Source organism: Oratosquilla oratoria, chromosome 26 (assembly GCF_046742065.1).
Source record: "Oratosquilla oratoria isolate Oo_2021 chromosome 26, ASM4674206v1, whole genome shotgun sequence".
Taxonomy (NCBI): Eukaryota; Metazoa; Arthropoda; class Malacostraca; order Stomatopoda; family Squillidae; genus Oratosquilla; species Oratosquilla oratoria.
Window position 1 is genome coordinate 6,176,814 of NC_134802.1, and position 23,305 is coordinate 6,200,118.

At 37.6% G+C, this 23,305-nt stretch overlaps 1 protein-coding gene across 1 annotated transcript in view; it reads left to right on the top strand.

The window, feature by feature from the left end:
* LOC143039372 (uncharacterized) overlaps positions 1 to 23,305 on the top strand; it is a 115,509-nt gene that overhangs the window by 71,826 nt on the left and 20,378 nt on the right. The window contains exon 2 of the mRNA XM_076209282.1: positions 4,035 to 4,186. Coding sequence (XP_076065397.1) covers positions 4,035 to 4,186 — 152 coding nt within the window. The remainder of the gene's footprint in view (positions 1 to 4,034; positions 4,187 to 23,305) is intronic.

Sequence of the window (23,305 nt, forward strand, 5' to 3'; positions counted from 1 at the left end):
TGGGCTGCCCGGAAGTTGCGCTTCTCAGCGGGGAGGCTAGCTGAGGAGCTCGCGTTGGCAAAGTGGTGGAGGAGCCCCTCCGCCTTATCCTCGGCTGTGCGTAACACCCTTCCATCGGGGGCCTTGAGGTCATCATCGGGGGGACTGTAATGACTCTTAATTTCCTTGAACCTCATCCACGCTTCGGTGAGGTCCAGCTTGTCCTTCTTGACGTTTTTCCATTAATCTAGTTTTGCTTGAGCAATGGTCTTCTTGCACAGAGCTTTGGTCTGATTCATTGCGATGTAGGCGGACTCCGAGCCTTCCCTTCTGTACCGCTGGTAGGCCAGTTTCTTCTTTTCGACGGCCTCCTTGCAGTTCTCCGTCCACCAGGGATGGCCGCGTCTCCCGTGTTTACCGCCGGTCACTGGGATGGCTAGTCGGGCCGCCTCTAGCACATTGTCCGTGAAGAGGGTGTTTAATTCCTCTACCGGGCGGGTGAGCTCGAGTTTGAGGTGGGCGTCGGCTAGGTGGGCTTGAAAAGTCGTCCAGTCTGCTTTTCCCAGGTTGAAAGTCGCCTGAGATGACATGGGGTGGGTAGTGGGGGTGAGGTGTAAGGTGATGGTGAGGGGAGGTGGTCGGAGGACAAAGGGTCGTCCTGGACCGCCCATTCAGTAATCCCCGCAATGTTTGGGGATGCGAAAAAGAGATCTAAGGCTGAGGTGCCATTTCCTGGGCAGTCAGGTACCCTGGTGTGCCTCCCATCGTTAAGAAGGACGATGTCAGCCGCGTCTAGTTGGGAGCATAATTCTGGTGAGGAACGGGAATATCCGTCCTCCCAAAGGGCGTCCCTTCTGTTGAAGTCACCTACCACGATCCAATTGTCCGGGAGGGTTCCCAGCCACTCGAATTTACGCGACGTGGTTGGATTGTAAAAATTGAGGATGTGTACCGACCGGCCATCCTGTGAAGAAACGGAGGATATCACCCAGTAGCCTTCTTCCAGGGGGAGACCGGAAGTGACCCAGGACGGGCGGCCAGTCCTATGGAGACGTACGTGGCGGTTCGAACCTTGCCGGAGTCGTCGGTTGCGAAGAAGGGAGGGTAGTGATACCCTGGCAGGGTTGGCAACTGGTGGGGAGAGGTGTGGAGGGATTGTAGTGCAAGTACTTGATAGGAGCTTACCGTAAGGTGCTGCACTAGGAGGTCCCGGGCGGTGTTAATCCCCCTACAGTTCCACTGCATGATTTTAATTGTTGGTGATCTCTAAGATGGAGTTTAGGATCACGAAGATCCCATCTAGTAGCTTGGCTGCTTGTGGGTTGGACCGTGCCAGGTCCCGTTGTAAGGACTCAACGGTGGCCAGGAGGTAATTAATGGTGCTGGCTGCGGGTGTGTTGTTGGATGGGAGTGGGGAAGGTGACGAGGTATGCTCGTGTGAGATCTCGCTGTCTTCTGTATGCATGGTGATGCTGTCCCCGTCATCTAAGGGGATGCCCTCATCCTCTTCCCTGGGGTGGGGAGGCGTTGTGGGTGGTTCTGCCTCCTGGTTTTTAGCCTTGGAAGCCTTGGGTTTCCTCTTCCTGGGTCTGAGTTTCTTTCTTTCCTCGGTCCCAGTGTCAGTGGTGGTTGGGGTGGGGGGTGCTATTGCCGTCGGGGCAGGGGGGACGGGTTCGCCCGCGCAGCCGGTGGAGGGATGGTCCGTCCTACTTGGGGTGGCTTCTGCAGGGGTGTGGGGGTTGGGGGGTTGGAGGGCGAGCGCCTATTCATTGCCCGGGTGGGTCCGGACGTTGTAGTGAAGTCACGGTCCTTCGCCCGCTCTTCTTTCAGGTGGGAGTCCCAGCGTTCCCTGGCAACAGCCAGAGCCTCCGAGAAGGGGATGTAGCGCTGTTTTTTTTTTTTTTAGCTCATGCGCTATCCTCCTTATTGCCACTTCTGGGCACTTGGAGTAGGCCGCAGAGTGGTTCCCGCAACAGTTGACACAGAGGAGTTGCGGATCTCTGCAGTCCTGTGTGGCGTGTCCTTTGCCACACTTGGCGCACCGGGGGGCCTTGCGGCGGCATTCCTTTTTGGAGTGCCCCAGCAGCTGACATCTGGTGCACATCCTCACTGGGGCAACGTAGGGGACCACTTGGTGGAGGGTGTAGCCCAGCTTCACAGTGGGAGGGAGGATATCCATGAGGAAGACCACCCTCATTGAACCAGTGGGCGTGCTGTCCCTCGCAGTGAGTCTTAGGATATCATCAACTGCTAGGTCCTGGGCTTCCAGATCAGCCTTTAGGAGTTTCTCGACGTCCTCTTCAAGGGGGACACCTTTGACAACTCCTACGACTATGGTTTTGGGTATCCTAGTGAGGATCTTGATGGGGTCGCCATGGTCGGCCTGCAAGGCCGTGGTACGCAAGTAGCGACCTTGTTGGGTTTCGGTGAGACAGCTTATGAGCCATTCACCTGACGGTGTCTGGCGAATGCCATCAACAGGTCCCACCGTGTTCTTGACGAGTTGGGCCTGACGCCAGGATCCTAGCTTGAGAAAACGGGCAGGGTTTGTTTCTAGCTTGTGGAGGACTGGGAACTTCACAGGACCCACGTCGGGTTTGAGGTTGTTGGGGCGCTTACGGCGGGGCGTAACTACCTGCCACTCTCCGTCTGCAGATGCAGTAGCTACTGATGCCTACGAAGGACGCTGCAGCTTGTCCCCTTCTGCTTTGACCCCCTGGGTTGTCCGTGAGAGAGTTGCAGGTTCAGGTTCAGGGGTAGGGTGCCCGTACAACTGGTCATCGATGGGATAGGTGATTACCTTCGGTGGGGCCGGGGCCAGCTGCCGACCCTTGGGCTGGGGCACTGGTGTCGCTGGGCGGGGCGCCATTTCCCAGGGAGGGTTTGGTTCGGGGGCCCTTGGATTTCTGGAGGTCGGGGTTTACTTCCGGGTGGTTGCTATCTTCGTGCCTGGAGATGGAGAAGATGCTTCTCGACTCTACCGCGCTCGGGGTGGTATGACCCCGGGGGGTCGCTCTCATCTTGCCCGGTGAGAGCGTATCACGGTACACTATATCTTATTCACTATTTACACCGGTCACTATTTCCACATCGGATAACAGCGAATTGATCAATACACTCGAGCGAGGATGATGACACAGGGGGATGCTCTCATCTTGCTTAATGAGAGCGTATCGTTGTGTGTGTGATCCCGTTGTGATGGAATCATGTTTGTGGTGGTGCTGGGATGAAGGAAATCGTCGGGTGGTGACTTATATATGCGAACCTAGCCGGCTTGGGTGGTGGAAGGGGTAGTGAGGGAAGGGATAGTGGGAGGGGTTGATGACCCATCATGTCGGGAAGGAGGGGGTTGGGGGTTTGGGGGTTGCGAGGTCGGTTGGGGGGAGGATGGATGGAGTGGGTTGGAAGAGGTGGATGGGGGGGGGTTGGGGCGTATTGACATAGGGTGTGAGAACACCAGGATCATAGCAAGCAATAGGGATGCACATAAGCTTAAGCTTTTAGAAGCTGTGTTTATAAGGGAATATAGCCCTATCATAGATATCCAAAGCAACATGATTTCCATTATTAGCTTGTTTAACAATGCAGTGAAGCCGCCATCACCACCAAAGACCATCGTGAATCACACACACACACACACACACACACACACACACACACACACACACACACACATATATATATATATATATGTATATATATATATATATATGTTTATGTATATATACGTATATATATATATATATAAATATATATATATATATATATGTATATATATATATTACATACATAAAATCATAGGTGTAGAATGTGGTTATATTATAAAGAAAATATTGTATCATTTGCCTAAAACAGGCACTCAAAGTTAGCATTGATGGCTTTTTCCGGGAGGGATTTTTGATAGAATACTCCATATATGCAACTGAAGTACAATATTTATTGTGCTTAGCTTTTTATTTTTGTAAATATTGTATTTCCCTTGTATTCACTTTATATTTTTCCTAATAATTATGTACCTCTTTTAATATAAATTTATATATTCTTATTTCAACTAGACAATGGAATGGCTTTGGAAGCTCCCAATGTGTTACCATTAAATGAAGCGAAGGAAGAAAGTGTTTCATCTTACCACCTGTTGACTTCTTCCCAATTTGCCTCCTTGCCCCCTGAGAACTACGGGAAGAAGATGGCTCAAAACAAGGTTCAGGTAGGTCACATGTTTCTAAACTTACACCTCGTAGTATGGGAAGGGACAATTTCATTGGTATGCAAGATGCTATTGATTGTTATCAAATCCAGACTAGTCATCACCACTATTATTTATAAATAGTGTTTGGAAGCAGTAGTTATATATATATATATATATATATATATATATATATATATATATATATATATATATATATGTATATATATATATATATATATACATATATATATACATGTATATATATATATATATATATATACATATATGAATGTATATGTATGTATATATATATATACATTATATATATATATATATATATATTTTTTTTTCTTCTTTTTTCTAGCATGTAACATGCCTTTTCTCTCCTTTCTCACCGAACGCCAGGTAGATGTTATCATCTGTCAGTCGCCGGCATTTTGATCAAACTCCTCCATCCGTCATGATCTTCGTATAACCTCTCTTAATTCTTTCTTTTAGTGTTAAATTTCTTCTCGTTAAGTTCAATTTTACCTAATCTAACCATCTCTTTCTAGGTCTTCAGTCCGGCCTCTTTTCTCTTGTTTGCTACTTCATATATATCTTAGAATATCTATTCTCTTCATTTCTTTTTACATCCCCATACCATCTCAAGTTGTTTCTTCCTGTGATTTTTACAATCGGTTCTCCTTCCAGACGTTTTCTTATTCCCTCGTTTCTGATCTTATCTCTTCTGGTGACTCCCAAAATAATTCTCAATATTTTCATTTCTGCGGCTTTTATTTTAGATTCTATATTTTTAATCATATTCCATTTCTCTGAACTGTACATTAGGACTGATCTTAATATAGTAGTGTATATACCCGTTTTATGCTTAATCGGTACATTCCTGTCTTTTAAGAGTGGGTACAAGATGTTGACATTCACGTTAAATTTCTTAATTTTTTCTTGATTTCACTTTCCTGGTGATTATCCTGTGCAAATAAAATTCTCGAATAACTGAGTTTATTTGACTAGCCTCAGCTCTTGTTCATCTATGTGTATATTGCATTTTCTATTTTTGTTAACATTCATAACCTCTGTTTTATTGGTGTTTATTTGTAGATCTTTCTCGTTGCTTCCTACCATCTATTTATGGCCGCTTGTAAATCAATTTGGTTTTTCTGTTATTATAGCCACATCATCTGCGTACACCATTGTTATTTCCTTAACCTCATACACTTGTCCATGAATAGGATAAACAGTAATGATGACAAAACACTACTCGTACCTTGCCTTAGGCCTACTCCTGTCTTCACATTAAAACTTCTACTTTCAATTTCCCTGTTTTTAATTTTGCTCTTATTGTTCTAATATAAAAATGTCATGACTGATCAATTTCTGTGGTATACTATAATGTTGGTCTCCTACCACTTCCTAAAAGTTTTGTTCTATTTATTCTGTGAAATACTTTTTTTTTTTCAAAATCTATGAATACGATATGCATGCTTTTATCCCATTCCCATCTTTTTTCCAAAATAATTTTTAAAGTAAACATTAAGTCTATCGTTCCTCTTTCTGGTCTAAATCCGTGCTGGCAGTTTCCCATCTTCTCCGTGATGTTCCATATGCTCTTTTCAGAATTCTTTCATATAATTTACCCGTATGTGACACTCAATAATTTCCAGTTTCGTTTGTCTCCCATTTTAAAGATGGGCACACTATAAATGTTTTCCAATCTTCTAGCACTTTTTCTCGTCTCTATGCTTGAAAAAAAAAAAAAAAAAAAAAATCTTGACCATTCTACTAACTCTGGTCCTCCTGACTTACAGAATATTGGCGTTTCGTCATCACCTTTCCATTTTTCATATTCTTCAATGCGCTTATAATTTCCTCAGTGCTTATATTTTCTATATCAATTTTCTCCTGTTACCATTCTGCCCGATCTTCTTACTCAACCTCTCCTATATTCAAAAGCTCAGCTCTTCAATATATTCTGGCCACCTATATGCAATTTTCCCCGGTTCTTATATAATGTTTCTGTCCTTAACATTCACCGAGTATGTTACATCCTCGTTTCCTTTCTTGTAATATTTCGCCATAATATACAACAATTTCTTACCTTTGCTGTTCTCCAATCTCTTCCATTAGTAATCCACACGTCTTGTTTCTCTTTTCTTTTAATTTTCTCATATGCTTCTCCTTCTTCCACATATGATTCTCTGTCATCTGGTTGTCTACTCGTCATCCACTTTCTAAACGCTTTCATTTTCTTGTTCACTGCCTCTTTGATCTATGGGTTCCACCATGCTGTGCATTTTTTCTTTGTCCCATATATTACTTTGATTCCAGCTACTTCTCCCATTTTGCCGGACATAATTATTTGAGCAAATTAGTTAATGAATTTCATAGGTATCTCATGTGTATGATAAGGTAGTAACTAAATTATTTGAATTGATTAGAACATTCCAACCGCTGAAAACAGGATAAAATAATAAACCTTAATTTTCTTTTTTCCAGTATAATCATGCACTATACTACGAGGACTACATATCATAACAAAAATATGACTATAAAAATATTTATATTAATCGTATGCAGCTTCTTGTACAGCAAAGAAACAAATATTACTTCCTAAACATCAAGAACTTCACGTTACCCACATGTTTTATGTAACTTACAAATTTCATCAAAGTATATATATATATATATATATATATATATATATATATATATATATATATATATATATATATATCATCTAGGAGGTGCTAAGATGGGAGGGAGGGTGGAGGGGTGTGGAGTGTTTTCGGGGATGAAATGGGTGGGAATGTTTTTGTGCCTTGTCCATTTTGGCTACCCCCCTGGTAAGGGGGAAAAAAGCCTTGGTATATGTATGTATGTATGTATATATATATATGCAAGCAATCACATAAACTCGTGATTCTAAATATGCGGAAAAACCACCAGTTTTTCTTTTTCCTTGGTTGTTTTTCCGCATATATATATATATATATATATATATATATATATATATATACACATATATATACATATATATATATGTATATATATATATATATATATATATATATATATATGTGTGTGTGTGTGTGTGTGTGTGTGTGTGTGTGTATTACATACATATATACATATATATATATATATATGTATATACTGTATATATATATATATATATATATATTATATACATATATACATATATATATATATATATACATATATATAATATATATATATATATATATATATATATTACTTAGATATTGTCCTTAGTACATTGTCTCATAATAGATATTCTCTTAGATTATCAACTTTGCGACAGTAAATCAAGACGAAATCACAACAATTTTGTGTACTCAAGTGTTCAGTAGACTTGTTCTAGCGTGACCAGTGCGTGCCGATGCCTGTCGTCGGTTCCTCCAAGAAACACAACACGAACACAACTAATTATTCAGTGGCTAGAAATCACAACAGAGCATTAGAACAGATAATTCATATATAATTAGAAGATGTCCTCTTTCTCTTTAAATGAAGAAGAGCATGATCGCACCCATTTCCAGATCATATTGACAAAATTATTGCTTCTTTTCGTAGGAGTTCCCCATAATATGATGTCATGTTTGCAACAATATTAGGTTTTCACCTTTCAGCGCTTCATAGTGGAATTTGATCTGGATCTACTGGATCTGCAATCCTTGAATATGCATTTGTACGAGAAACCTGAAGAAAAAGTTACTATTTCAGACCTCTTTTTATATTAAAATTCTAGATGACTGTTGTATCCAAGGACAACAGGCAACTAGGAAATGTGTGTCATTAGATGGTGACTCGAACAGTCACAAGTTCCGTTATGTACCATATTAGGTGCACCATACTATATAAGGTGCACCACAAATCTGTGGAACAAGAACCACATTAAAACTGAGTAAAAACGTAGTTTAATAATTAGAGTTAAAAGGTATATGGATCACCTTAATCTTAACCTCATTTAATTGGTGTCCCTATTAACATTTATATACATATATATATATATATATATATATATATATATATATATATGTATATATATATATATGTACATATATATATTTTATATATATATATATATACATATGTATATATATACAGACATATATATGTATGTATATATACAGTATATATATATATATATATATATATATATATATATATATATATATATGTATATATATATATATTGGAAACTAGTATGTTATAACACATTTGTAAAAAGATCACTGTTAACCCACTATCGGAGAAATAATAACGGAAAGTACAGAGAAATTGTATATTTCGACTACTCTCTGTAGTCCTCTTCAGCAGAATGCTTACATAAGGTTAAGGTACAAGTATATATGAAGAAATGTACTTCTATGTACCCCTCATTTCTTCATATATACTTGTACCTTAACCTTATATAAGCATTCTGCTGAAGAGGACTACAGAGAGTAGTCGAAATATACAGTTTCTCTGTACTTTCCGTTATTATTTCTCCGATAGTGGGTTAACAGTGATCATATATATATATACATATATATATATATATATACATACGTAAGTAACACCTAGAAAAAGTAAACTAACGAAGCAGAACGCTTTCGTTTTATTACATCTTCAGTGCTGATGCAAAGAAGGAATTATAAAATGAAGAAACAAGGTACACAATATATCAATGAGTGAGACATGGTGAAGAGGGAATTCGGAGAGGTAGTGGAAGAAGTACACGTGACATTTGATACCGTCTTGGTAACCAACAAGTATGGGACAATTACTCATAACTGGTATATTACAATTTAAATGAATTTCAAATTTCATGGCAAATATAACTAATTTGTACAAACCTTGATGGAGATTAACATTTATTTCCTTACTAGATTTGATCAAACTGCATTCAATTAAATTTCTGTGATGTTATTGTTGTATGTGATGACTTAAACGTTATCACAGTCAACTGGGTGGTCAAAATGGTTCATGTGGTTGAATATGCCGCTAGATTGGTTACCCTCTCTAACGTATTTCTTGTGTTGATTGATTCGTGTTTTGAGTGTTTTAGCAGTCTGACCAACATAAAACTGATAACATGATTTACAAGGTATTTTGTACACACACCCTTTATCACTATTGACAGAATTATTTATGACCAATTGTCTTATAGTGTTCTTATTGTTGAAAACTACATTAATGATGAAATAACGTGATATAGATGGAATGTTTTGCAGGTTCTCTTCGTATACATGAGTGATATGCATCTATGTATGTGTGTATGTCTGTTCGCATGGTGGGCCAAAAGTATGTCAACCAGGGTTGTGATAAGCATTTTTCTTTTCCGCAATGTCCTGCTAGTGGAGAATTGTGAAGAATGTGAAATACTTCCGGAACAAGTTCCGTAGGAACGACTAATTGTGTAACCGTGCTGTTAGGTTCGTTTTTGTTTGTGAGTAGTGTGGTGTGGTAGAGAACCTGGTCTATAATCGAGTAATTGTCTATATTGGGAGGAAAGTCGTCTGTATGTATAGTGTCACCTGAGTTGAGATAGTGAATGATTCTTCTCCATAGGGGGTCTGTTGCTTGAGCGGCAATGATGCGTTCTCGCATAATGTCAAGTGGTTCTGTTTCTTGACGTATGGTTGCTACGTGTCTATTAAGGGCGTCGGCTACAGTGTTTGCATGGCCCTGGACGTAGTGGAATGTAGGCATGAATTCCTGAATGGAGAGGAACCATCTGGCTAGTTTTCCAGTGAGGTTCTTGCCTTTGAAAAGGTGGAGAATGGGTTGATGATCTGTGTACATGTATTTCATATTCAAGTATGATGTCTTTGAAGTGCTTGAGGGTATATATGACGGCAAGAGCTTCGATCTCAGTGACAGAGTAGTTTTGTTCGTGCTTGTTTAATGCGCGGCTAGCGTATGCTATCGGTCTAAATTTGGAGTCGTGTTGTTGCATCAGTACTGCGTTTTGAGTATGAAGCATCTGTACATAGTGTGAAAGGTTTTGAGGAGTTTGGGAATGTCAGTACAGGGGCTGTTGTGAGTGCTTGTTTTAGGTTGTGGAAAGCTGTGTTGTGTTCAGGCGTCCAGTTAAAGTGAGTATCTTTTTTGAGAAGGGCTGTTAATGGGGCTGCCATGTGAGTATAGCCTTCGATGAAGCGACTGTAGAAGCCTGATAACCCTAGAAATGACTTTACGTGTTCGGTAGAGGTAGGGGGTGGAAAATCTAGTACAGCTTTGACTTTGTCCTGAGAGATGATGACACCTTGAGAGTTTATGACGCGTCCTAGGAAGCGTATTTCCTTTTTGAAGAAGGAATTCTTTTTGAGTTTGAGTTTGAGACCTGCCGCGGCTAACCTTGAGAGGACAGTTTGAAGTGTGGAAAGGTGTTCTGTGAGTGACCTTGAGGCAATGATGATGTCCAAGTAGATAAAAACTGTCTTTTCTATGAGTCCTTCTTGGACTTTATACATAAGTCTGGTGAAGACTGAGGTGGAAAGGTGTTCTGTGAGTGACCTTGAGGCAATGATGATGTCGTCCAAGTAAATAAAAACTGTCTTCTCTATGAGTCCTTCTAGGACTTTATACATAAGTCTGGTGAAGACTGAGGGAGCAGAGACGAGTCCCATGGCCAACCTTTTGAAGTGGTAGTGGCCCGTGTTGTTACTAAAGGCTGTTAGTAGTTTTGAGTATTTAGTTTAGAACGCGACATTGGTTTGTGTCATGGAAAACTGGGCCGTGGTATTGGCAGTAGTTAGTCGGTTGTCTGTAATAACACCTGCTTGTGCTATGCCCCGGTTTGTTGCAGATAGTGCAAAAGAAAGGTGTTCTTGAGTGTGATCACTGTCGTGATCGTGTGAGTGCCATTTGTCTACCTCTAGTGTGGTTTGCTTGTGAGATCTTTGCTACTGTGGGTGTATTTACCTAGTTGTATTTACCTAGTTGTATTTTACGGGAAGGGGAGCTATGCTCGTGGGGTCCCGTCTTCATATCTCATTTTATCTAAACTATTTTTAAATTCATGTATTGATTTTGCACACACCACTTTCTCATCTAACTTGTTCCAACTGTCTATTACTCTGTGAGAAAAGCTGTTCTTTTTCAAATCTCTTCTATAGCTGTCTTTTTTTATTTTCTTTCCGTGTCCTCTTGTATTTCTGTCATCCCATTTTATCAGATTCTCTCTATCAGTAATTTCTATGCCTTTCATGATTCTGTAAATAGCTATCAAATCTCCTCTCTCTCTTCTTTGCTCTAGTGTCTGTAGTTTAAGTTTTTGTAGTCTCTCTTCATATGATAGTTTTGAGAGTGTTGGTGCCAGTTTTGTGGTTGTTCTTTGTATTCTTTCAAGTTTTTTTATACATTTTTTTGTACTTGGTGACCATATCGTTGCTGCATATTCCAATCTTGGTCTTATCAGGGTGATTAGGATTTTCCTCACCATTTCTTCATCCAGGTATGTAAATGCCACTTTGATTGTTCTTATTAAATTATAAGTTTCTCCAAAAATCTTATTTATATGTTTCTCAGGTGACATATTATTCATAACAATGACTCCCAGGTCCTTCTCATTTTCTACTTTTTTTATTCCTTCTTCTCCCAAATTATATGATCCTGTTATTCTGTTTTTGCTTTTTCCAAATTCCATTATACTACACTTTTTTGTATTGAATTCCATCTCCCACTTCCTACTCCATTCTTGTACTTTATTTAGATCTCTCTGTAGTGATTCACAATCTTCTTCAGTTTTCACTCTTTTCAGTAGTTTTGCATCATCTGCAAAGAAGCTCATATAGCTTTCAATTCCTTCATCCATATCATTAATATATATAGCAAACATTATTGGGGCCAGAACTGTTCCCTGCGGGACACCGCTTATTACTTCATTCCATTTTGAGTGCTGATCTCTTATCACTACTCTCATTTTTCTTTCTTGCAAAAAGTCTTCCATCCAATTTAGCAATTTACCTTGTATTCCTCCTTCATATTCTAATTTCTTAAGCAACTTCTTATGTGGTACTTTGTCAAAAGTTTTTTTTAGGTCTAGAAATGCACAATCAGCCCATCCATCTCTTTCTTGTATTATATCTATTAGCCTTGAATAGAAACATATTAAATTGGTGACGCATGATCGTCCTTGTCTGAATCCAAATTGCCTTGGATTTAGTACGTTGTTTTTTTTCCAAGTATTTTACCCATCTACTTTTGATAATTCTTTCACAAATTTTTGCTATTGTACTTGTTAGAGAGACTGGTCTATAGTTGGTAGGTTCTTCTTTATTTCCTCCTTTATATATAGGTACTATATTTGCTTTTTTCCAATCTTCTGGAACTTTTCCTTCTTTTAAGGAACTGCTTATTATGGTATTTTGTCTGCCAGTTCATTCCTGCATTCTTTCAGAATCCAGTTTGCTATTTCATCTGGTCCATGCGATTTTCTGACATCAAAATTACCCAAGTGTGTCAATATTTCATTCTTTGTTACTTCTATTTCTTCCATAGGGGGGACTTTTTCTTTCCACTCAATCTCTTCAGGTTGTATATTTTCCCTTGTAAACACTGATTTAAAATGTTTGTTCATAATTTCTGCCATTTCCATTTCCTCAGTGTATTCAACTCCTCCTTGTCTTAATTTCTCCAAGTCTTGTTTGTTTTTCAGTTTATTGTTTACAAATCTGTAGAATAGTTTTGGTTGATCTTTACACTTTTCTATAACATCTTTTTCATATTTTCTTTTTTCCTCTCTGCACTTTTGTACATATTCATTTCTATAACCAGTATATATTTTCCATTTTTCAGGTCTTCTGTCTTTTTTCCATCTGGTCCAGGCTTTGTCTCTTTTGTCTTTTAACTCCCTACAACTTTTGTTGTACCAGCATTTTACATATTCTTTTTCTTGTTTTTGTCTTGGGACATACTTTTCCACTCCTTTTTTGTAAATTTTCGTCAAAATATTCCATTTCTCTTCCACTGATGTTTCTTCTTTGTATATTTCTTCCCAGTTTTCTTGTTGGAAGAATTCTCTTATTTTATCAAAGTTTGTTTTTTCATACATCATTCTTCCTCTTCTATATTGTTCATTTCTTTTCATATATTTTTCTTCATTAAGTTCCAGTTCAATCAATATGTGGTCACTTTTACCTATTGGTGTTTTATATTCAATCTTGTCCACTATTCTAGGTTCAGATGTAATTATTAAGTCTAGCCTCGATGGTTCTTCTTCATTTCTATACCTAGTGTTCTCTTGTATCCATTGTGTCATTGAATGGTCAGTAATCACCTCAAGTAGAGCATTTCCCCATGAGTCATCACCACTCTTTACTGTCATTTCTTCCCAGCAGATTTCTTTGCAATTAAAGTCGCCCATCATAACTATTCTTCCTCCGTCTTCCATTATTTTAGTTAATGCTATCTTTGTGTCCTCTAACATACTTTTATATTCACTCTCCTCCCATGAGGCTGTTTTCGGAGGCACATAATTGATCACAAATTTTCTGCTCTTCTTATCTCTGTCTTCCACTTCTATCATAATCATCTCTACTGTATTCTTTCCATATATGACACCTTTCACGTTTATATCCTTCTTAGTCAGGAACATAACTCCACCCCCTTGCTTTTTCTCTCTGTTTCTAATCCAATAATTGTATGCATCATGTCCTACACTGTTGGGTGGTAGTGGGCCTTTTAATTTTGTTTCTACAATTCCCATTATGTCCGGTTCTTTTTCTTTCAAATAATCATTCAGCTCATTCAATCCTGTTATTAATCCATCTATATTTGTGTAAGACACTCTTAGTTTTCTGCCACTTCCATTGTGTTCTCTGTTTCCCTTATGTTTTTCTTTTGTATGTCGAACTTCCTTAGTTTCATGTTCACTACTCTCCAATAGAATCTCTCTTTCTCTGACTCCGTTCTGTTCTCGTTTTTTGTCTTAGCTTCCAGTCTTTTCTGCTTTTCTTCCTCTCTTTCCTCTTTATTCATTTCTCTTTTTATCCATATATTTTTGTATTGTTCACTTGTTGCTAGTTTCCCTGTTTTGGATAAGATATTCTCTGCCGTTGTTTGTGACTTGAATTTAATCTTAATTGGTCTGGTCTTGTCTGTGCTATACTTTCCGACTCTAAATTTCTCTTCGATTTGTTTCATAATTCCTGGTTCATCTTCCTGAACTGATTCTAGTAATTGGCTTACTTTTTCATTTTCCTCTTTGATTCTTGTGGTTCTATCTGTGTTGTGTTTCTCTTCCATTCCTAATATAATTATACATTTCTTCTTGTCTGCTAAATCCCTTACTATATTCTCCTTTTGTCTCATCACTTTAATAACTGAGTCTTCAGTATGTTCTTTCAATTGCTGTTTGACTATGTCAGTGAATGAAACCTTATTTCCTTCTTGGGTTTTCTTCCAATTTTTACTTTCTTTAGCTATCGTTTCTCTGTTTTCTTTACTATTCTTCTTCAATTCCTCATTCTCCACCTTTACCTCTCTTAACTGTCTTTTTAGGTCTTCTATTTCATCAGTTAAGTTTTTATTCGCCTTTTCCAGTTCTTCCAATCTTTCAACCCTTTGTAAAATGGTGTTCATATGACCTAACCTACTCTCCAAGTCCTCGATCACCTTATCGACCTTCTCTTCTAGTCTTGTCAGTCGGGGGGGGGGGGGTTGTGTCCCCCCCACCCTCTTTAAATCCCTTGAAAATATTCTCATCACTTTCTGCTATATTGCTCCTATCTATACCTCTAATCTTCACATTCCTATTAGACATGTCGTCATCATCCAACTCGTCTTGGGGTCGTTTGTCTACCTTACGGCGGCCCGTCAGGGCCATTTCCTCCACCTCCTCATTACCTTCCATTTCCCCAGCAATCCCTCCCCCTCTCCTCTTTCCTTACTTTCCCACTACCCCACGAGCAATTTCCCCCCACCCTGCAAATACAAAAAGGCACTTCTCTTTGCGTTGGGATCCACAATCTTCACTTTTCTTCAGAACGTTCTTCAAGCCGTCCGTTCGTTGAAAGTGTGTGTGTGTGTGTGTGCATGAGGGGGGTTTTTTGTTGTTGGATCTGTGTTTTTGCCGTTGACGTGTCTGAAAACTTTCTAGAGACATCTACGAGTATTGTGTCTGGGTCGAAAGGTATGTTGGCTGTTTTCTGCAGTGTTTCTGGGTGAAGGTGCGCTATCAGTCTAAGGCAACCAAAGAGTGAGAGTACGTGATGATCAGCAAAGACATGACACTGGATAAGCATATTAATTAAATAGTCGGAGAAACCTATAATTTATTGAGGTCAATAAAAGTGGCATTTACCTATTTGGACGAGGAAATTATAAAAAAAATAATAATAATAATAATAACTACACTAATAAGACAAAAACTCGAATACGCAGCAACACTATGGACACCCAGTACCAAAAAGAATATAAAAAAAATAGAAAGAATACAAAGAGCAACAACAAAACTGGCACCAACTCTTTCCAAAATGACATATGAACAAGGACTGTCCAAATTAGAATTACCAACTCTGGAACAAAGAAGGGAAAGAGGAGACCTTCTAACCATCTATAGAATTATGACGGAAATGGAAATCTTAGATAAGAATGATTTATCAAAATGGGACAATAGAATAACAAGAGGACACGAAAAGAAACTAAAAAATGATAGTTACAGAAGAGATTAAAAAAGAATAACTTCTAACACAGAGTGATTGATACTTGGAACAAATTAGACAAAGAAACAGTGTGTGCAAACACTATAAAACTTGATGGTGAGAGATACAAAGACGGTCTCCACGAGCATAGCTCCCTTCCCATATAATACAACTAGGTAAACACACACACACGTGCGCGCGCGCACGAACGAACGAACCACCGAGTTATCAACAGTTGTCAGAGTTCCGCAGGATGCCGAATAAGACGAAAATTCTCAACAGTGCAAGGAAATAAAGAGACCTGGGTTGTATTGAGTGGGAGGGCTGCCCAAAATGATCTCTGTGCAGCGCTGGAAGCGTCTATCGTGAGAAAAGGCAAGGAAAACGGTGACGAGTTTGATTCGAATGTCGACAAATGCAGAGCTCTCTAGAGGCGCTATACAGAAACCCCAAGGAGGATTGGTAGATTGTACGGCAATAACATATTTTCTGGCTTTGGTAAGTACGAAAAAAGAAATTTGAGACGAATCATAGACATGGAAAGGGAGATGAATCTTAATAGAAACTCGTGGGAGAGACAATTCGTGGAATTAAGGAAAGAGATTGTGATTTTAAGGAAAGACTATTTTGAAGTCACTAGAGAGGTATATGAACTAAAGAAGAAGAATTTCGAAATAAATAACGAATTAAGTGAATTGCAAAAGAACTAATTGGGGTTAGTGTGAATATGAAAAGATGAAAAACAATGATATTACCGATAGTGAGAATTTAAAAAGGAGATAAATAACAAAATGTAGGCAATGTCTGAAAGAATTGAAAAAAACTTAGGTGAGGAAAATTTGCAGATGTTTAAGAAATGGAATGAACACAGAGAAAAGGAAGAGATAGCTTTTAAAGAAATAGTGCAACAACAGATGCAGGAAAATGCAAAGGACAATTATTCAAGTAATCAAAGAAAAAGCAAATTGGGTTAGAGATACAGTGGATAGAAAAAGTGTATAATAATGTAGCGATCACAACTTAGATTCAAACTCCTAAAAAAAATTAGAATAGATACTTGTGTTTCTAAAATACCCGATTTCAGTAAAGCGCAGTTCATAGGACTACATCAGGAGCTTCAGCTTACAGATTGGGAGGCAAAATTAAGCAAAAGACCTGTAGATCAGATGTGGGAAATATTTCAAAATACGCTCACTAAGATGATTCATACTTACATTCCTATCAAGGACAGACGTCCCCCAAATCAGGATCGCCCAAAGTGGCTCGACAAAGAAACTGAAAAACTATTGCTAAAAAGAGACAGGCTTATAAGAAATATAAGTGCTCGGGTGCATCTAATGACTATGAAAGTTATGTATCAATACAGAGAGATTTAAAAGAGACAATAAAAAAAGCGACAATACGAAATGAATATCGCGGATAAATCCAAAGAGAATCCCAAAGAATTCTATAGTTACATTAGAGATAAAAAGGTTATTAGGAATCGCATTGGTCCACTATTATCTGCTGACGGTAAACTTGAATATTCAAATGAAGGAATGTGTAATATTTTAAACAATTATTTTAGCTCGGTATTCGTAAACGAAACACCTCAGAGTGAACTCCAAACTGAAACCTGTGAAAAGTCTAGGGTAAACCTACTCACTACGGTAGATATAACAAAAGAAAAAAGTAAAAGGTGTATAGAAAAACTCAAAGTTAATATAACACCAGGGCCTGACGGTTGGCATCCAAGAATCTTAAAGGAAATGAAAAATGAGATTGTTTTTCCATTAGAATTTTTTTTTCAAGAAATCCATCATATCCGGAGATGTCCCAAGACAATGGAAACTAGCTAACGTTACTCCCATATTTAAAAAAGGTGACAAAAAGAAACCAAATAACTATAGGCCTATAAGTTTGACTTTAATCGTAGGAAAAATAATGGAAACTATCATCAGAGATACTGTCGAACATCATTTAGAAAGTAACCGTTTGATAAATGATAGCCAGCATGATTTCAGACGGAAACGTTCTTGCGTGACTAACTTACTCGAATTCTACAACACAGTTATCTCGAATTATGACAAAAGAAACAATATAGATTTAATATATCTACACTTTGCAAAAGCTTTTGATACCATCCCCCACGAAAGACTACCTACTAAATTAGCTTCACACGGAATAAGTGGTTGCCTATTAAGTTGGACTAGTAATTAGTTGAATGATCGAAAACAGAGAGTTGATTTAAATGGAAAAACTTCTAGATGGAAAAATGTTACAAGTGAAGCTCCTCCGTTCTTGGACCACTTCTAATCATAGTATATATAAATGATATAGACCATGAACTAAAATCTACTGTTTCCAAATTTGCTGATGATACAAAACTGTGCGGAATGGCAAATGATCACTTATACCAATTAGATATTCAAGAAGATTTAGATAAATTGCAGCAATGGTCTGAAAAGTGGCTAACGAAATTTAACACAAGTAAATGCAAGGTAATGCACATAGGTAAAAATAACAGTAAGTACGATTATAAGTTATTTGTAAATTCGTTAACAAAAGTGAATGGTGAAAAAGATCTCGGCGTAATTATCAGTAACGATCTCAAATCATCCAAGCAGTGTATTTCAGCCTCTGAGAAAGCAAATAAGATTCTAGGACTGATTGCGCGAAAAGTCCACCACTCCTTAACAAGCTATATAAATCGTTAGTTCGTCCACATTTGGAATATGCTGTTTCCGTATGGTCACCGAATCTCATTAAAGACATTGACGGAAGATTTAGATAGATTACAACAATGGTCTGAAAAGTGGCTAATGAAATTTAACACAATTAAATGCAAGGTAATGCACATAGGTATAAATAACAGTAAGTACGATTACAAGTTATTTGGAAATTCATTAACAAAAGTGAATAGTGAAAAAGATCTCGGCGTAATTATCAGTATCGATCTGAAATCATCCAAGCAGTGTATTTCAGCCTCCGAGAAAGCGAATAAGATTCTAGGACTGATTGCGCGATCTTTGACTTCAAAAGTCCATCACTCCTTAACAAGCTATATAAATCGTTACTTCGTCTACATTTGGAATATGCTGTTTCCGTATGGTCACCGAATCTCATTAAAGATAATGACGGACTGGAAAAAGTACAACGGCGAGCCACAAAACTGATTCCAAATATCAAAAATATATCATACGAAAATCGACTAAAACATATGAATCTTTTTTCCCTAAAAAAGCGTAGACTCAGAGGTGACTTGATACAGGTCTTTAAAATTCTAAAGGGAATTGACAACATCAAAAGTGACAAAAAAAAAAAAATAATAATAATAATAATTGAATGAGAATCCGACAAGAAACAATTGTCTCAGACTGTCCGGAAATAGATTAAATTTGGAAGTGGGTAGAAACAACTTCGCCAACCGTGTAGTTAATGAATGGAATAAACTTCCTGCAGAGGCAGTGCAATGTAGTTCAGTTCGAAGCTTTAAGAATCATTTAGATAAACATCTAAGCAAGATGCTGTAATGATTATCATCTATTTTATATTATTTGTTTTTGTTTTGTTATCATTCGTCTTTTTGATTCTCAGTTATTATTAGTTATATGTCAATTTATTATTATTTACTATTTACCTGTTTATTATTTAACTATACCTATGCATTTATTTATCTATTTTATTTGTTATTTACATTATTATAGTTTTTTATTTATTCATTTATCATTATTATTATTTTTTTTTTTTTCGCATCCGACCTAGATATGGACCAAAATGTCTCCTGTCGGCATGTTCCGCCTTTGTAATCCTTTGTAATATGGTTTGGGTAGGTACTTGAGAGAAAAAGCAGAAAAAAAATGGCAAAAAAAAAAAAAATTCTAAAAGAAGTGCAAGACGATGACCAAGAAGTAGAAATAGAAATAGAAGTATATAGAATGGGACAATATTCTAAAGAATGAAATTGACCCCTAAATATAAAACTAAGATCACAAATGGTAGCACAAGACATATCGGCAAAATCAGGTAATTTAGCAAAGAGTGAACATTACAATATAGGGATAAAAAGTTAAATGAAAGTTGAGGAGAGAGCATACACAAAAAGATGAAGAAAAAAAAAACAGAAAATGAAAGCAAGGAGTTCTATTGGAGAGTCTTATACATGAGGCTGAGAAAATGGTACACCAAGGTAAGGGAAACGAAACAGAAAACGGGATGGAGAAATAAATAAATAAAAGTGACCTATACCAATATAGACGGATTGATCTCATGATTGAGTGAACTAAATGATTACCTGTCGGAAGAAAAAGCAGACATAATGGGAATTGTGGAGACGAAATTAAGGGGTTCACTACCACCAAATAGTGTTGGACATGGGTTATATAATTATTGGATTAAAAAAGGAAACGAGAAAAGGGCAGAGGAGTCATGTTTTTGGCCAAGAAAATCTTATATGTGACGAAGGTTACAGATGGTAAAAACAGTGTGGAAATTATCATAATAAAATCAAAGACATCGACGTGAAAAGTAGAGAGTTTGTGGGGGGGGGGGGTTGTGCCCCCTAAATTGGGCTCTTGGAAAGAGGGCGAGCTTTTTTTTTTTTTTTCTAAGATACAAGGCATTCATTAAACGAGATGCTGAAGGATGGAGGTAACTTGATACCTATGGGAGATTTTAACTGCAAGGAAATATGTTGGGAAAAGATAACAGTGAAAGGCGGAGAGGATCTATGGGGAAATATATTACTTGACATAACCATAGAACCTACAATGACACAATAGTAAAAGAAAATACCAGATATAGAACTAATGAAAAACCGTCGAGACTAGATTTAATATTTACAACAAAATCTGAAATTGTGGATAAAATTGAATACAAGACACCATTTGGAAAGAGTGACCACATACTAATACAGGTTGAACTAAAGGAGGAAATACATATAAAGAGAAATGAGAAATGCAGAAAAGGAAGACTGATGTATAACAAAAAGAACTTTGAGAAATTTAGGAAATTCTTTCAAAATGCAAATTGGGAAAAAAAAATTCAAAGAAGAGACACTAGTGGAAGAGAAATAAATGATTTTGATGGTAAGATTTATATTGAAGGAGTGAATAGGTACGCATCAAGATAGAAACAGGAAAAGGTGTACATCAAGTGCTGGTTCAAGAGAAGATGCAGTGAGGCGAAAGATAGAAGAGATACAGCTTGGAAAAGATGGAAAAGAAAAAATGGAAAGTGGAAAATATATATCAATCATAGAAACGAATATGTGAAAGTGCGCGGAGAGAGAGAGAGATGAAGAGAGAGAGAGATGAAGAGAGAGAGAGAAAGAAAGAAAAAGAGACTACGAAAAAGTCATCATAGAAAAATGTAAAGATCAACCCAAACTATTCTATAGACATGTGAATGGTGAAACTACGCTACGGAAATATAGAATATACAGAAGATTTAGAAATGGCTGAAGTCATGGACAACCACTTCAAGTTGATTTTCACTAAAGAAGAAGTACAGCATTGGGACGAAGGAATTGAAGTGCAATCACCCCTCATGAGGGAAATAACAATAACACAAAAAGAAATAATGGATCAGCTAACGAACCTTGATGTCAGGAAATCACACGAACCAGACGGAATTGCAAATTGGATACTAAAAGAATATAAAGAAGAATTAATGGACAAAATATATAACATAATAAGTTACCCAAAGAAAGAAAAATACTAAAGGACTGGAAAATTCCAATATTGTACCAATATATAAAGAAGGAAACAAAGAAGAACCAACAAATCACAGACCGGTCTCCCTTACAAGTACTGTAGCCAAAATTTGTGAAAAAAGATATCAAGAATAGATAAATAAAACACTTGGAAGAAAAAAATATAATTTAATCGAGACAGGGAAGATCATGTGCTACAAATTTAATCTGTTTCTACTCAAGACTAATAGATATAATACAAGAAAGGGATGGATGGGCTGATTGTGCTTTCCTAGACTTACAAAAAGCCTTCGACAATGTATCACAAAAATATAAAAAAACTGGAAAACATAGGATAGATACAAGGTAAATTACTAAACTGGATGGAGGGTTTCTTGCATGGCAGAAAAATGAGAGTGTTGCTCAGAGAAAAAGAGTTCAGGTTGGGAGGAGGTGATTAGTGGAGCTCCACAGGGAGTATTGGCTCCAATAATGTTCTCTGTTTATGTGAATGACATGGATGAAGATGTGGATTGTTACATGAGCTTCTTTGCTGATGATGCTAACTTGCTGAGGAAAGTGAATACTGAAACGGATTGTGAATCACTACAGAGAGATCTAAACAAGGTTTGGAAATGGAGCCAACAGTGGGAAGTAAACTTCGACACAAAGAAATGTAGTATAATGGAGTTCAGAAAAAAAAAATATTAGGACAATATAAAATCGGAACAAAGGAAGTAAGGAAAGTGGGATCTGAAAAAGTCCTGGGAGTAATTATCTCAAATGACATGTCCCCTGATAAACAAAATTATCGGAGAATCTTACAACTTGCTAAGATCAATAAAAGTGGCCTTTACCTATTTAGACGAAGTGGTTAAAAAATACTAGTCACACTAGAGTATGCTGCGACACCATAGTCACCCAGTACCAAAAATAATATAAAGAAAATTGAAAGAATCCAGAGAGCAACCACAAAAATGGCCCCAACACGTCATATGAGGAGAAACTGGCTAAATTGAAATTACCGACTTTGGAACAAAGAAGAGAGAGAGGCGACCTGCTGACCATTTACAGAGTCATGAAAGGCACAGAAGTCCTTGATAGAGATGACTTACTAAATTGGGATAAGAGAAATACAAATGGACATGAAAAGAAACTCAAAAAGGATGGTTATAGAAGAGTCCTGAAAAAAATCCACATAAAGTGGTGGATATCTGGAACAAACTGAATAAAACAATAGTCTGTGCAAAAACTATACACGAATTTAAGAGCAAACTAGACACTGTGAGATACAAAGACGGTATACCATGAACATAGCTTCCCTTCCCGTAAGATACAACTAGGTAAATACACACACGTACGTGCGGAAAAAAAACACCAAGGAAAAAGAAAAACTGATGACCAAGCGCTTTCGTCTATTCAGACATCCTCAGGGTACATAGAAAAGAAAAAATACACAAGAATATATACAAAGAGTATGAGGTCAGGGAGGGAACCGGGAAAGGATGTGTGGCTCTAATGTCGAACTGACCCGTTCGTGGCAGCGGACGTTTGGGCTACTACTTTTTTCACAATAAAATTGTCTAGTTTATAAATACCATGACTTAAATTTAAGTTATTGACAAATGTATCTTTGATCAGACTGGATTCTATTATATTTCTTGTCAAATATGACTTATTTTTAACAATTTCTTTAGCACCCTCCCAATTTACGCAATGATTAAAATCCCTTAGGTGAATAGATAAAGCATTAGAAATTTGCCCATGCTATCACACGCACTCGCAATATTATCCGTAATTTATATAATATTAAGC